Here is a 16,404-nt window from a genome sequence, read left to right on the forward strand (position 1 = left end):
ACCCCCCACACCCCCACCCACCCCAAAAAAAAAGGGAGGGGGGAACGAGAAGAAAAGAGTTTTAAAGTACTTCTAAAAGCGACCCAAGAAATATGAAATTTTAAAATGAAAATCATTTGGCTTAAAAAATGGAACCCTTACAATCTGGGATGAACATGCTCAGGAGGAATAAGACGAACTTGCAACAAGTGCTCAAATAATAGATAGTTATGCATTGTATCCGCAACCACTTTAGCAACCTGCAATTGTCCAAAAATCCAAGACAAAGATCAATGGAAAGAAAATGACCAGATGGATTCTCTAAATATGGGTGCGTAAACTAAATTACTCAGGAATAGGAACAACCTCAGGGGACTCAAATTCTATGAAGCCAAAATGCTTTGATTTTCCCGTCTGTCATGAGGAAATGACACAAGAAAAAAAGGAAATAAGAGAAGAATCAAAAGATTACCACATAGAGAGACAATTAAGTAAAGTAAAAGTGTATTATGGACTTAGAAAATTGAAGAATATATCCAACACGAATCCCTTTACTGCAGAGGCCATATTGTTGAAAATTATGGATAGTGTTCTTGACACGCCTAAACTATAAGAATTTCTGCGTAATTTCCAACAATTTGACCACAATTTAAATACTTTGAAGAGATATATATCACAATCTTAACGTGGAACTTAACAAGTCCAGAGCATCTGTTAACTTCACCAATGATAGACTAAAACATCCCATAAGGAATGGAAGAGATATATCTATTCTATTTTTTAAAGAAGAATAAATCTGGTGAAGGCGTGCTTTTTATTGGAAAATGTGGCAGGAAATAGTGAACATCAATATTCACATGCAGAATCATACTGTAGTTAAGCTCCACGACATATCACATTCTAAATTCTAAAGTCACTGCAGCTATCCGTTTTTAAATACTATGACTAATCATAGATGATAAAAAAATTGCCATCACTTTTAGGTACTTGAGTGAGCCCATTCCAACCAGCTTGGGTTTTTCTATGTCTTAAGTTGTCAGATTATAAGTTGTGCGGATTCTTCACTTTCAATGCCACACCCTTGTCGGGTTCTCCAAAAATACACTACTTTTGGAGAATATGGCACGCACCCATTGACATTTTGAAGAGTCCGAGCAACATAGGTCAGATTGTGACAACAAGCATATGATGAAAGTAGGTCAAGAGGACAAAACTAGACAAAGATGTCAAAGTAAACTGATTAATTAAAGATAAGGAATCAGTAGGAGTATTCACCTTTTTATTCCTTGCAAGTCTAAGCCTCTTAATTGTACCAAATTGCTTAAAGAAACCTAAAGACAACAACAGCAGAAAATGGCACAACGAAAGTTATTTAACTTTGTAGTGTTACAAAGTGATGCAAAAGCTAAAAAGGTGTAGAAAGGGGATGTAAAAACTCAATGTGAGAAATGCAAACCTTCCATTTCATTCTCATAAAATCCATGTGGAATCCTTCCAATATACAATATTGTCGCTTTACTTTCCCGTACTTCAGTATCTGGGAGTTTTCTCGCCGGCCCACCTTCCAATGGCTATTACATATAAGGAAAACAAGTCAGAAAAAGCAGGCCATCAGAGAAAAAAAAGTCATCTTCTTTCTTCTTTTCTTATACAACAGAGCTGCTGATTGACTACAGTAAAGATACCATAGTTTGCTAAAGAAGACAAAGGAACCACACGCAATGTAGTTTTTATATATCCAAACAACTCATACTCTTCTATGTGGAGAACAATTGAGCATGACTTGATACCCATTGCCTGAACTTCACATACCAACATTGCCACATCTATTAAAGCATGACCCATGCTCAGTGACACTTAAAACCAGCTACTCCCTTTGTTCCAATTAATGTGACATAGTTTGACTCGAAATGGAGTCTAAGAAAGAATGGAAGACTTTTGAATTTTATGGTTTTTTAACTTTTAAACATGCTATGACATTTGTGGGGCTATATGTCTTTTGATACTTGTGGTCTTAAAAACATGCCGTAGCATTTGTTGCTTTCCTTCTAAAAAAATGGCATAACATTTGTGAGGCTATAGAAGCTTCTCGTTAAGGGAAGTTCATATTTAATTTATTTTGAACTGAGGGAATACTAATTTTGAATTAATATATGCTGAAATGTTTTAATTATCTATTTCTTTTCAAAAGTAAGATATACATTATTCTAAAGATGTTTCAGTTATCTATTTAGTTTTCCATTATTATATCCAAATGTTTTTTAATCAGGAATCTCTCATGAGAGTTTCAAACTAAAATTCACATGATATCACTCTTGTAAAGAACTAAAATATTTCAAGTACTACATAATATCTTCTTTTTTGAAAAATAATGGTGTCCATGCCAGCTTGTGCCAAGTACTCCACCTTATATGCAACTACATCTTTTTGTTTTAGATCATGAAGCACTATTAGAGAACCAGGAAACTATTTTTCTTTTACAAATGTTCTAAAGTCAACAATTCTATCTCAATTGTAAGATGAAGATTTTACATGCTTTACCAGGATATTATATGCATATAGGCTACTTCTATTAGAACTGACCTATAAGTAATTAAGAATGGTGGTTAGTTCCATCAAATGTCTGGGAAACTATTAGCCAACAAAACAGTTACTCCATTTTTTTCCTTTAAGTTCCCTTTCCAGTCCTACATAGCAAACATCTTCTAACGATCTCCCAACAACCAAATAGATAGAAAGAGTTTCCAACCATCACAACACACATTGAGTCATTTCAAACATATATACCAAAAAGACAAACTAACATGTAACATGAAAGAAACTAAAAACAACAACAACAAATCCAGTATAATCCCACAAGTGAGGTCGGGAGAGGGTAGAGTGCATGCAGACCTTACCCCTAACTTGAGAAGGTAGAGAGGCGGTTTCCTAGACCCTTTGGCTCAAAGAGGGAAAGGTAGAAACTAAAAAACATGAAGGGAAAAATTGTTCTAAACGGTTCTCTCATTCTAAGAACTTCTTGAGCATTGAGGAGCTTTACTAACTTTAATATGCCAGAAACATACCAGAAAGTCAGCAGCTTTATCTTTAGAAACCGAAGAAGCTGAGAATTCGTTAGCACCCTTCTTCAACTTCTTAGTTATGTTTTTCTTCCTCCCTTTGGCACCCATCTCTGTCAAAACAATCTTGGTAGACACAAAAGAAAAATCATTACTTACACAGGAAGTATGACATATTGACCATTTTAGACCCATTTTATCACATGGGTAGCAAGTAAAAATGCAAATCACAGAATGACAAAAGAGCCACTATTATTTAGATAGGTAGCCAGGAAAATGCAAATTCTGCCTAGATAAAAAATCCTAGTCTGCCTAAAATTTTCATTAGAAATACAGCCAATCACAAATATGGACCTATTTATCGAATGGGTAGCGATTAGAAATGTGAATTCACATGTAAAATCTTAAACTAAGAAAAAAGAGCCACTATTACCTAGAGTTGAGGGTGTATCAGAAACCAACTCTATATCTCCCAAGGTATGGGTAAGGTTTGCGTACGTCTCTACCTGCCTAGCCTCAACTTTTGTTGGTTGAAAAAAGAGCAACTATTAGGTAGCCAGAAAAATGCAAATCATACATAGATAAAAATCCTTGATCAACCTAAAGAGATTCATGAGTTAAATTAGAAATCCTACGATCATAAATTTAGAACTATAGATCAAATGGGCAGCCAGTACAACTTCAAATTAACATGTAGAACTCTCAAACTTTAACTTCGATATAACAAAGTCTGGACACCACTCAAACTCGTCCCCACTCTGTCTCCTGGACACCCCACACTGACGTTACACTAAATTTTGGAAGTATCAAGATGATCATTTTGTAACAAAACTACAGTTTTCAACTGCCACAGTAGAGTCAAATTGAGATGTATAGACGTGCATACTCAAAGATGGAGTGTTTGCATGACAATTGAAACCGACTTTGAGTGTCTTTTTATATATTCTGACTTCAAATAAACATGTAAAAATCATAAACAACCATGAAAAACAGACAAAATTATTCACATTGGTAACGAAAAGAAGAGCATCAATTTAACTAATTTTAAAAACACAGCTAAATTTGCTCTATCCATTGCAATTATAGATAAGTATGGATGAAACTAGTTACCAGAATTCACGAAGCTGAAGAAGGAGCTGCCGGCCGCCGGAAAAAGATATAGAGGAGGAGCAAAGCGGAGAGTGGCGGTCACAGGAATATAGGCTAACCTATGTTTGTTGAGTTTTGTGTGAACTAGAAAAAGTGTATATGGGCTTTATGAATTTAAATTCTATTGGGCTTATGAATGTGATATTCGATCCAGATTCGTAAAACGGGCCTAAACGACGAGCAAACACAAACGTGAGAGCAAGAAATTACGCAAGTAATGAACGACCACAAAGGAGGAGGGAGGCAAAAACTAAAGATGGCAATTGGACCGGTTGGATTAAGTTTGAGCGGGACATAGTGGGTTAAGACAATAATTGGGTCAAGACTCAATTCAACCCTAATTTGCTTTAGGTTAAAAAGATATGGGTCAAAATGGGTTAGGTAATACTAAGTTATATAACGGGTCAAGATTGAACTCAATCTAATTTTTACTAGACTTAATTGTGTTATTTGTTCTTTTAAACTATTTTTCGTACCTAATAATAATATTTTTTTTCTTTATTATGGCTATATATAACATATCAAATTGAAAAACAAGTTTCTTATAAAAATTTTGACAAGATCTCTCATGAGTCAATTCAGGTCAGATTTAAACCAAGATTTCAATGAATTGAAATATGTTGGATTGAGCTAATGAATGAGCCGGTCAACAACTCACCCAAACTTAAAAGGTTGATGGATTGGGCGGGTTAAGTTTAGTTTGCCAACCCCTAGCAAAAACCATGCTTTCAAACACATAATCCAATTCTGCCTGTATTTTACACAAAGAGGGTGAAAATATAAAAGAAACGATGTAATTATACTAAATTAAATAGTTTAATGAAATAAGATCTTTCGTTATTATCTAACGATGAATTTAACGATACGATATAATAATATTTAAATATAAATCAAGTCAAACATTATATTTAAACTAATAGTAACAATCATCCACAAGTTCAGACATATGGTTAAAGTCTGATTGTTTTAATATGCTTCAATTTGCTAGCTGCAATTGTATGTACAGAAGAATTTGCTGCAAGTATAACTGTATAACCCAAGTATATCAAGCCAACTAAAATTAACATGAATGTTAAATTTTGTCAAATAAATATCGAACACTCAGAGCTAATGTTATAATTGAAATTCATAATCATTCATTAATAAACACTCTAGAATTTTTGGAGTTCATAAAATTTTTGTGATCCAATATGTATAAATTAATTTAATATAAGTATCCAAGCGAAATCAAACCCTTATTGAGGAGATCGGCGTTTATGCGAATTTCAATTTTATGGCTAGATCAAGAGCCTACTTTGTTATTAAATTCTCAATAAATATTTCTTATATTTTTAAATAACTCCTCAATATAAATACAGAATCTTTACAAAAATTATTAGCTTTTCAAAAAATCACGCTTTATACCCTAGTTCCGCCTAACAATCATTTGTTATCTTAAAATATATGTACTCCAACAGTCCAACTAATATGAGTGCTATATTGACTTTCACCTAAATTAATTAGGAACACCCTACACCAATAGAAGGATTATATCAATTGTCAACTTTATCTGTTCTTATTACTCATAGCCAACCCTATTAAAAATATCAAAGTCAAACACAAGAATCTGCCTAATGTCAAATTAATTGTTTTTGCCAAGTATGAAATATAGAATACGAAAAACAATGAATCATTAGCTAGATAAGGATATGTAATGGATGAGATAAATAAGAAAATTGTATCACATAAATTAGACGATTAAATAGTTATGTTTACTTCTTTATTAATATTTTCTGCCACGAAATATGAATTTATATATATATATATATATATAAAAGAAACATAGTGTGTTACATAAATGAGTCAGCCTTGTGGTTAGTCTTGTAGCCCCAATTTAATTGCAAAATATCTTATAACTGAATTGTAATAAGGGAAAAGGGTCTGATATACCCCTCAACTTTGTCATTTGGAGCTGATATACCCCTCGTTATAAAAGTGGCTCATAGCTTACCGTTATACAAACTGCTCATATATACCCCTGCCGTTACAAAATGGCTCATATATACCCTTCATTTAACGGGAGTTAAAAAATTAGTTTTAAATTTATATTTATTACTTCTAATTTTTTTAAAAAAATTTATTTTGGGGTATATATGATACTTTTATTAAAGTTCAAGGTATATTTTAATTTTTTTCATACATAAACTATTTTTTGACTTCTTTTATTATAATTATTTGAGTTTCTTATTCTTATTTTGTTTTTTTTCTTTCATTCCTTAGTTTAAAGAGAAAAAAAATTAAACTATTTTTTTTTGTGTATATTGTAATTTAATTTCGTATTCAAAGAAAAAATTTGGTCATCTACAATAAGTTTTACAAGAATATTAGTGAAACATAAATAAATTTGATTATCAAAATAATAATTATAAATTAGTCATTGAAACAAAAAAAAAGTCAAAAAAAATATGTTTGACGAGGATTAAATTTACTCATATGGAATTATATTTTTTAGAAAAAAAAATTAGATTAAAATTATTTGTTTTTCATTTCCGTTAGAGAAAAAGGGTATATGTGAGCCATTTGTTTACAAGTAGGGGTATATATGAGCCACTTTCATAACCAGGGGTATATCAGCTCTAAATGACAAAGTTGAGGGGTATATCAGACCCTTTTCCCTTGTAATAAACTATAGATGTCAGCTCATCACCAATTAAACATTAACCAGTCAATTAGTTAACGAATTATTCCTTTTGTTCCTATTTATTTGTCCACTTTAGAAGTGAAACACATATTAAGGCAACAATTATTATCATAGGTTAGTTACAGTTTTACCCTTAACTTAAAAGATTATGCACTCCTAAGTATAATAAATGTATTTTCTGATTCCAAAAGTCATGCATTACAACTTAGTAGTACTACAATTTTTTTAGAATTAAATAAGAACATATTAGGAAAAAAAATTATTGTTCTTTCTTGATTTGTTAAAATGAACAAGTAAATAGGGACATATATAAAAAAAAAGATATGAACAAGTAAATAGGAACAAAGGGAGTAGTAACTAACTAATGAAACGAACAACAAGTAAGTAATGTACCAGATTCATTGTGTGATATAGTCAACTAATGGACCAAGTTCATTATGTGATGTACTTGAACATAAAATTTAATAGAATATTAGTTTCTTCTATTTGAATTGTAATTTACCTATCATATTTAGGGGAGACCTATATATAAAGATATACTCTTGGCATATAAACAAATTAAGAGAAGGAGATGGAATTTGTTGAACTAGTGGTGATTATAGGAAGTCAAAATTAAATTGAGCACTCGTATACCAACATCAGGCAAAATTTTATGAAATTATTTTTGAAAATATAGTCTCACTAAGAAAAAATACTACCTCTTTGGAGAAAAAAAATGGCAATATAATACAAGCAAAAGGGTCTGAAAAATATTTAAATTTTAGTCGAAACTGTTATTACGATACCAAATTTTATGAAAGATTTTTTTACCCTTCACTATTTAATAGTGTATTTTAAAGATATATATGTGTACACGCGGACATTATGTATAATAATGCAATATTATGATGTCCACGTGAATACATATATACCTTTAAAATACACTATTATATAGTGAAAGGGATAAAAGGTCATTTCCAAAGTTTGATAATGTTACAACAATTTTGATCAAAGTTTAAATATATTTCAGATTTTTTTCCTTATAATATAACAGAGTTCTAATTATTTGATTGAATTAAAATGACTTTTACTGAAATAATTGTAATTATTCGAGTTACTTCTTGCTAAAGTAAACAGAGCATGCATAAATTGGTTGATTTTCTGATATGGGTGTACAAGCGTAGTACTATGGAAAATTAAAAATTGAAAAGTTTTCCTATGTTTAAAGCACTAAAGATGTATTCAACTAATTTGCTTATTTGTTTGACTATCAAAAAGTGAAATTTGCTACGAATAAAAAAATAAAATATAAATTTATCTTATCGAAATTATTCATATCATATAAAAAGATTATCTATTTGATAAAAGTTTAATGTGAAAGTGAGGCTCTTCAACACCAATTTGTTCCATGCCTAAGACTAAATTTTGAAGTTAGCATGGATAATATAATTTCGGGGACCCAACATCAGAAAATTAAGAAAATAGATGTACTATGTTTTGATATACTTTAGCAAAGATATATACTAATTGAATCCTAAAACTAGTTCAAAAGATGACGATTGTCCAAACATTACAACGAGACAATGTTATCACAATTCAATATGAGACTCTTCAACAATCACCAAAAAATAATATTGTGGACTATGGAGTAGTAAATATCCATCTTTAATAACATATCTTACTTTGAATCCTAATTTGTATAATCATTTTTATATAGAGTATTTTATAGTCAAATCGCCAAAAATTTAAATAATTAAGTCCTTAAAATAAATACCAGACATCTAACGAATGAAAAAGAGAGCATTCGGGAAAATAATTCGTAATAGTAAAAGTTATGCAACAGAAGAGTATTATACTAGGCACTTCTATTTTTTCTTCAACTTCATATAGAAATTCAATTTGATAAAAGAAGATACATATATATATATATATATATATATATATATATATATCAAAAGACCATAAATTCACATAGTTTTTGTTTTTTATTATAAATTTATTTTCGTCTGTACCGATTCAACCATTTTTATAGGTTTTTTGTGTCCAAGTTTTATTCAAATAATTCAAAATATAAAATGAAAATGACAACAAAATATTTTAAGTAAGTTGAACGTAAAACTGTTGGAATATGTGGCGACTATATGATACAATAATTTATTTTTTATCGATCGTATCTAGAACTCTCATATTTTGTGATTATTTTTTAATTTTTAATTTTAAAAGAAGGTTCAACAGAAAATCCAAATAAAAATTATCCTCCATACATGTGCATGGTGATTTTTCAATATAGCTTTGTCAATCGATACGATAATAAATTAATAATAGATAGAATTATCTAGTATTATTTGTGTCTGTATATTTATATTATACGAGTAAGATTTTTTTAAAAAAAATTTGCGTGAATATGAATATATTTAAATTTGTATATCATTTTATTTTTAGCCAACCATTAATGCTTGCATCGAAAAGACTATCTACATTACACTATCTTGTGAAACAGTCCTTTTTAATGTAACACGATTTGCTTCGTGCATTAGTTACTTTTCTTTTTTTGTGATTCGTCATATAAACAACTTATTGATAATAACTTAATTAACATATGGCTTATATCACACAAATTTTTAAGTTGGCAAAAGACAAATAATTGCAATATAATTCAATTAAAAATACTATTTTGTGATGAAAGTCGAACATATTGTTATCACCTTAAATTAAAAAATTTGACCAATTAATCACTTGGACTAAAGCTAATTAGTAGTTGATGAGTTTGAACATGCTATTAACCAAAACATCCAATCTTTCATTATTCTTTTGTTCCTAATTAGTTAACAATTATATGCCAATTTTTTTTATTATCTACAGGAAAAACACGTCATGATTAAACAATCAATAGGAGAATAGGAATTCATAATATATTTCTATAAATACCTAAGTATGCCCTCACCACTAATTCAAACTAAAAAGAAAAATTTTTGTTCTCTACTTCCCAATTTCTTTTCCACTTAACCAAAAAAAAAAAAAAAAGAAGGAAAAACATCATGAAGATTAAAATAGAAAGTTCAAGAATTATTAAGCCTTTCTATGAACACACCCCTCCTTCTACAACAAGCCACATTCCTCTTAGTGTTTTTGATAAGGTCACATATGAGGCTCAAATTGCTATCATATATGCCTACCACCCACCCACCCCACCAAATACCGCGATTGAATTAGGTCTTCGAAAAGCCTTAGCTGTTTATCGAGAGTGGGGTGGAAGATTAGGTGAAGATGAACATGGAAATCGAGTGATTCTCCTCAATGATGAGGGTGTTAGATTTGTCGAGGCATCGGCTAGTAGCACTCTAGATCAAGCAATGCCTTTCAAGCCTTCACCTTCTTTGCTTAGCCTACACCCTAGCTTGAAGGATGTGAAAGAATTGGTGCAAGTCCAATTAACTAGGTTCACTTGTGGCTCCTTGGTGGTTGGTTTTACCGCACACCACACGGTAGCAGATGGTCATTCCACTAGCAACTTCTTGGTTGCATGGGGCCAAGCTTGTCGAGGCCACAGAGTCAATCCTCTTCCTTTGCATGATCGTACTATTTTCACCCCTCGAAATTCTTCTCATATCGAGTATCAACATAAAGGGGTTGAATATATGTCTAAGTCGAAAAAAGAACATTCACTCAATGAAGTTCATCATATATCTGAAGATGTGGTTGTACACAAAGTTCATTTCACAGTTCAATTTCTCGCGAATCTTAAAGCAAAGGCTTCTTCAATGAATGGAAATAACAAGCCTTATAGCACCTTTGAAAGTCTCCTTGCCCATTTATGGAGAGTCATAACCAAAGCCCGCGGGCTAAGTGGATTTGAGTCAACCCAAATAAGAATCTCAGTCAATGGTAGAACCAGGTTGAACCCAAAAGTACCCAATGAGTACTTTGGCAACTTAGTCCTATGGGCATTCCCAACAACAAAAGTGAAAGAACTACTACGAGAATCTCTGCCACACGCAACAAAACTTATTCATGACGCTATTGCAAAAGTAAACAACAACTATTTCAGATCATTTATTGACTTCGCTAACACCAAAGCTAAAGAAGAAGATCTTGTCCCCACCGCGGACATGAACAAGCACATACTTTGCCCAAATATCGAGGTGGATAGTTGGTTAAGGTTCCCATTCTACGACCTAGATTTTGGTACGGGTTGCCCGTACATGTTCATGCCTTCGTATTTTCCTACCGAAGGCATGATGTTTCTTATACCGTCTTTCGTTGGAAACGGAAGTATCGATGTCTTCGTTCCTTTATTCGAAGACAAGTTGCCACTCTTCAAGAAAATTTGTTATTCCTTGGACTTGCTTGAAGATTAAAAGCTTCAAATTATTAAAATTTTTCTTACTTCATAAAAAAAAATACTAATTTTATTTATTCATCAATAAATGTCAATTTTGTCACACAAATTAAATGAGTCTTTTTAGCCGAAAAATTCCATACTTGTAACAATTTTTGTATGAAAATGAGATGTCAATTAAAATAAGATGTATTATTTACGTATATAATAATAGTTCATACACTATTGGTCTTAAAAGCAAATTGAAATTATTTATGAACTTTGTCACTAATTTATCGACTTGTACGTAACAAACTCCTTTAGTGATTTAACATTAGTTTATCACTAAATAAGATTAACGATAAATTTTATCGTACAATTATATAATTTATCTTGATTTTTTTCCTAGTAACGTTTTCCTTTATTGCTTCTCTTTTTCTTTCTTTTTTTTATAGATTATAATAATATTGCTTCTTTCCTTTTTTGTTTCCAATATGTTCTGTCTATCGTTGGGATCTCAATAATTTGTTTTGTCAATATTTAGAAGTAGAGGGTTAGCACGTATTCATATAAATAGAATTTAATAATGCATGTGTGTGTATATCTAATAATTTGTTTAGTCAATATGTAAAGATTATTACTTGACTTTTTAATATTTGCCAATTGCCAGCACGTCAATGTTATGTGGCAAACTCTATAAGCAAAAATAAAAATCGATATGTTAGTGGAGATTTGGAATTATTTAAATATGTATTAGTCAGATTAATGAATATTATGATGTTTATATTAAAAAGGAAGAATTAGTTCATGAATAATTACTTCTCACTCTTTCAAATTCTACCGGTAAAATTCAGAATAATATTAGGAGTTTCACTATTTAAATATTCTTTTTAGCAAGGCGAAAGTTTTTATGATAAAAATGTTATATTACTATTTAAAATTGTGTACAATTTAATTATCCCAAAAGATATATTCACATATTTTTTCTCATTAATCTAAACACCTTCCAACTCAATTAATAACAATTTTATTAGACCTAACTTGTTTGACTGAATTATATATAATTCTTGCACATGCTTAAGTTCAGACTATGCAAATTAAATGTTTAACAACACAAAGAAGTCATTTGAATATTTAATATATACTTCCATATAATGAATTTCAGACAACCTTAATTAGTTGTGATTAAGCACTAATATCCAACTCATCAGCTACCAGCTAATTTTGGTCCACTATTTTAAGTTTTTCTTTTTTATATAATTATTATTATTATTATTATAACAATTATTATTATTATTAGATAAGGTAAGTAACATGATTTTTTTTTCCCCAAAGGTTCCCTCAAGGAGCTTCATTAGATAAGTCAAAGAAGCATGGAGGGGGTGAAACCTGACCACCGCATTACAACACTAGGAGTGAGGGACATCATTGTTTTCCACCTGGTGTTTGGAGTCCACGTTGGAGCTCCAACTAAATCTGAATCGCGCACGGTCCATTCGGGGGTGACGCTCCCACAATAAAATTTTCTCCATACTCGAGGCTCAAACCTAAGACCTGAAGTGTTTGAGCAAACAACTGTATCTCAATAAAAGCATGTCTTCTTGAAATTGAAAAGAAAAAAATTCTCATAAACACTTTAAAATTTTGATCAAACACAAATTGTTGTCTACTAATGCGAAAAATGTTTTTTAAATTGAATAGTCAAACAAAAAGGGCTACCATCCAAAAGCTTTTATTATTATTACTAACAACCACTTCTGATAAAACCTATTATTGAAAAAAAAATATTTTTTTAAAGAAGTTTGGCCAAGTTAATTACTAAACGTTTTTCCTAGTAATGATAATTATTTTTCCTCGATACTAATCCAATATATCATCGTAAATATGAGATGCATAGATAGAATAATTATGATTATAAATTTATCTATTTTGAATTGAGCTATCAAGAATGTTACTAATACAAACTATGAAAAAACTAAGTGGCAAACAGTGTGGACTCATTTCTAATTTTATTGTCTTAATTATATTGGCCGAAAATTAATTTCATTTTAGAGTCTAGTAAAAACGCCTATAAATTTTGGTGGATAATAAATTTCTCTCACTTTTAATCACATCTTTTGAATTTGTATCCCAAAAATAGTAAATAATTTGTCACAATCTAAATTCATATCACAATCTAAATTCATAACATATATATGCAGTACAACTTTATCTTTCGAACTACACCACAATGAGTAACAAATTAAGCAATGTACCTTGCGAACTTGAGTTACATATGTCTAGTAAAATTTCTCTTTTAATTTACCCCCCGCCCCACCTCTCCATTTCATTATGTGCACCTCATCTTCAAAAACTTGTTAACCTATAAGTTTGTCAGTCCTACTTGACCTGTTTTCATCAACTTGATTTTTATTACGAATATTATACAATATAAATCTAAATTAATCAAAACATCAATTTAAATATTTAATACTAACAGAGGAAAAGTCTAATCGTGTAAATAAAAGTTTGGCCACAAAATTTGGATAGGTATTCTCTCTTTGATTTGATGCAAGATCTTTGAAAGTAATAATTTCATTAGTTTGCTTTTAAAAAACTTTTTGGTTGCAAATTAGTTCGTTTTGTTTCATTATATATTAAACTTCATTGACGATAGCAAAGGACAAATTCAATGTGTTTGTACGTGGATTTATGGAAATTCAATAGCTATTCTAATTTTACAATTATGTTAAATATTCTATAAATATCTATAAATATTTGGATGTGAACTTTTTGTTATTACAAATCAACTTGAGATTGTTAAAGAAATCAACAAATTTCTATTTCTAAATCCCAGTCGACGAGTATTAATCGCACTATTCTAACATTTTCTAACAAGTCAACAAATTTGATTCCATTTTTCGCATCACAATTGAACAATTATTATTGTTAATTGTTATATATACGACTTATAAGTCAACATAACTCTAAAAGCTATTATCTGCCTGTGTTTTATATATATATATATATATATATATATATATATATGAAAAAATAGATTTAAAAATGAGTACTTATTACTTATTAGATTGAAAATTAGAAATCTCCTCACCTAATAATTGGTTAAACCTCCACGTGCATGAGTCAAATGGCATCTTAAAAAAAAAAAGGTTTAGCATAATAATTCATTATCGTTATTATATGTCTTGAAAGTTTATAATACGATCACTCATTAAACATAAAGTCAATGAGTAGGTAAAATTTCAAATTATTTATTAGTTGTATGGAAAAAAAATTGTCTAATAATACAAGTTTTAGAAAAATATTGATGTCTTTGACAAAAAGTCGGTGCCTTGCAATGACCAAAAAAAATGTGGCAGCCACTAATAGACACATTTGGATTTTTTTTGGTCTATTGTCCACCAAGATATGAAATTATTCACTATAATAATTTATTTTATTTCTATATTAAGATTTAAATTTTGATTATAATGATTTCTAAAAATTATATTGAACTATATATAATATTTTTTATTTTCATTGAAATTTGAATTCTGATCGAACGGTGCATTTTAATTTATTGAATATTGGAACATTGTATCCTTAAGCACATAAAACGTGATTAGAATTTGATTAATTTTTAAAATGCAATTTCATTTCAAATAAAACTCGTAAAAGTGGCTATTTGGGATTTTCTCCCACAAAATTATCATTGAAAACATGAAATTGAACCCAATAACTCTAAAAATTGATGACCTTGAATCTCGTTTACCTCATAATAAAACTTTCTAAGGTCAAAAATCAAAATTTGTTAAAAACTTAAAAGTATTTTCATAAAACAAAGGGAAACTTACATAAATATACTATAATAAAAAAATATTTACCATTTATAGCAATAATATTTTTACCTCACTTGATCACTTTTAATTCATTTATAATACAAGTTTAATACATATTACAAATTTAACAAAGCATTGCTATAAATGGTAATAAACAAAAAGTATCGCTAAAATCAGTAATTATTTTTTAAAATGTATTAATTTATGTAATTTTTCCTAAAACAAATAAGTTCAAAAGTTTAAGATGATCGTTAATTCCAAGGCCCATTTTTGTAAATCACACTTTTTAAAATGTGTTGGCCCAATATAGAAAAAAGCCCAACCCACATATATTTGGAGCTCCATGGGTATATTTAGTCTTGACACATTTATGAGGTGTTATGTTATCATTATGAGCCCTAATTCATCTTTATTCACGAAATGAAATTTCATTTTTGAGGTAAAACACTTTCTATTATAGATTTATGAATTTTTAAGATTCAAATTTAAAATTTTTGAGTAAAGATAAAGTACTGCTCAAAATATCCTTTGGTGAAATTTGTATTATACACTTTTATCTCGTGCTAATATACTAATTTCAACTTTAGAATTTTAAGGTATTATTTGGATAACATGACTTATTTAAAATAGTTGTCCTATGTATTATAGTCTCACCATCTATTGCACAACCTTGTTTCTAATTCTTTTCATGAATGTACTTATTTGATAAAATAAGTCATTTTTAGGCATTTTAAAAAAAATTAACGTTTAATTAGTAAATGAAAAATATTTTCCAAATTAGATCACTTTCATCTTCTTAACTCCTTCAAGCTATGCAATGAGCAATCAACACACTTTTAGCAAGATCCCTTGAGGAAGACCTCCCATTGTTCAATTTCTTAATTGTTAAAAAAGTAATGTCCACCAAGAAAGATGTTTACATAACAGCTGAAAATTTTGTTTTTCATACTCCACCAAGTAATAAAAACTCCACAAGACCATGAAAATTAAAGGAAAGAAAAAAATATATTAAGAAATAGCATATGGCCCATGACATGATTTTTTAAAAACTATGTAACAACCTTTTTTCATTTTGGTTCCGATCTGGTGTTAGATAGGAGTTGTATCGCGTAGGATCCCGTTCGGAAGAGAATATACAATTATTGTTTTTTCGTTTTTTGTCCAAGAAACGGATTAGTATTTATATATATTTTTTTCTTCATTATTGTCTATTTATTGTGGATGTCCAAATCAACTTGCGCATAATTTATCTATTTTGTCAAATATTTTTTTAATCTTTTTTTGCTAAAACAAATATCAATTACGTCTTAGATGGATGGGGAAATTATCTAACAATTTTTTTTTAATCTTTATCATAATTTAAACTTTGAATTTCAATAATTTACATCTATTATTACCATCTAGATCGTACCCTTAGTTTGT

General features: G+C 29.8%; 2 protein-coding genes across 2 annotated transcripts in view; one reads left to right on the forward strand and one right to left on the reverse strand.

Moving 5' to 3' along the window:
- LOC107003060 (uncharacterized RNA-binding protein C1827.05c-like) overlaps nt 1-4,302 on the reverse strand; it is a 6,976-nt gene extending 2,674 nt beyond the window's left edge. Inside the window, exons 1-6 of the mRNA XM_015201304.2 lie at nt 4,149-4,302; nt 3,045-3,164; nt 1,436-1,550; nt 1,255-1,310; nt 346-393; nt 142-239 (exon numbers count right to left, since the gene is read on the reverse strand). Of these exons, the coding sequence (XP_015056790.1) occupies nt 142-239; nt 346-393; nt 1,255-1,310; nt 1,436-1,550; nt 3,045-3,149 (422 nt within the window). The 5' untranslated portion in view covers nt 3,150-3,164; nt 4,149-4,302. The remainder of the gene's footprint in view (nt 1-141; nt 240-345; nt 394-1,254; nt 1,311-1,435; nt 1,551-3,044; nt 3,165-4,148) is intronic.
- A 5,529-nt stretch (nt 4,303-9,831) lies between these two features.
- Nucleotides 9,832-11,303, forward strand: LOC107004234 (agmatine coumaroyltransferase-2-like). The gene has a single exon (XM_015202469.2). The coding sequence runs from the start codon at nt 9,885-9,887 to the stop codon at nt 11,202-11,204; it is 1,320 nt and encodes a 439-aa protein (XP_015057955.1). The 5' UTR covers nt 9,832-9,884; the 3' UTR covers nt 11,205-11,303.
- Nucleotides 11,304-16,404: the final 5,101 nt, after the last annotated feature.

Source organism: Solanum pennellii, chromosome 11 (genome assembly GCF_001406875.1).
Source record: "Solanum pennellii chromosome 11, SPENNV200".
Classification (NCBI taxonomy): Eukaryota; Viridiplantae; Streptophyta; class Magnoliopsida; order Solanales; family Solanaceae; genus Solanum; species Solanum pennellii.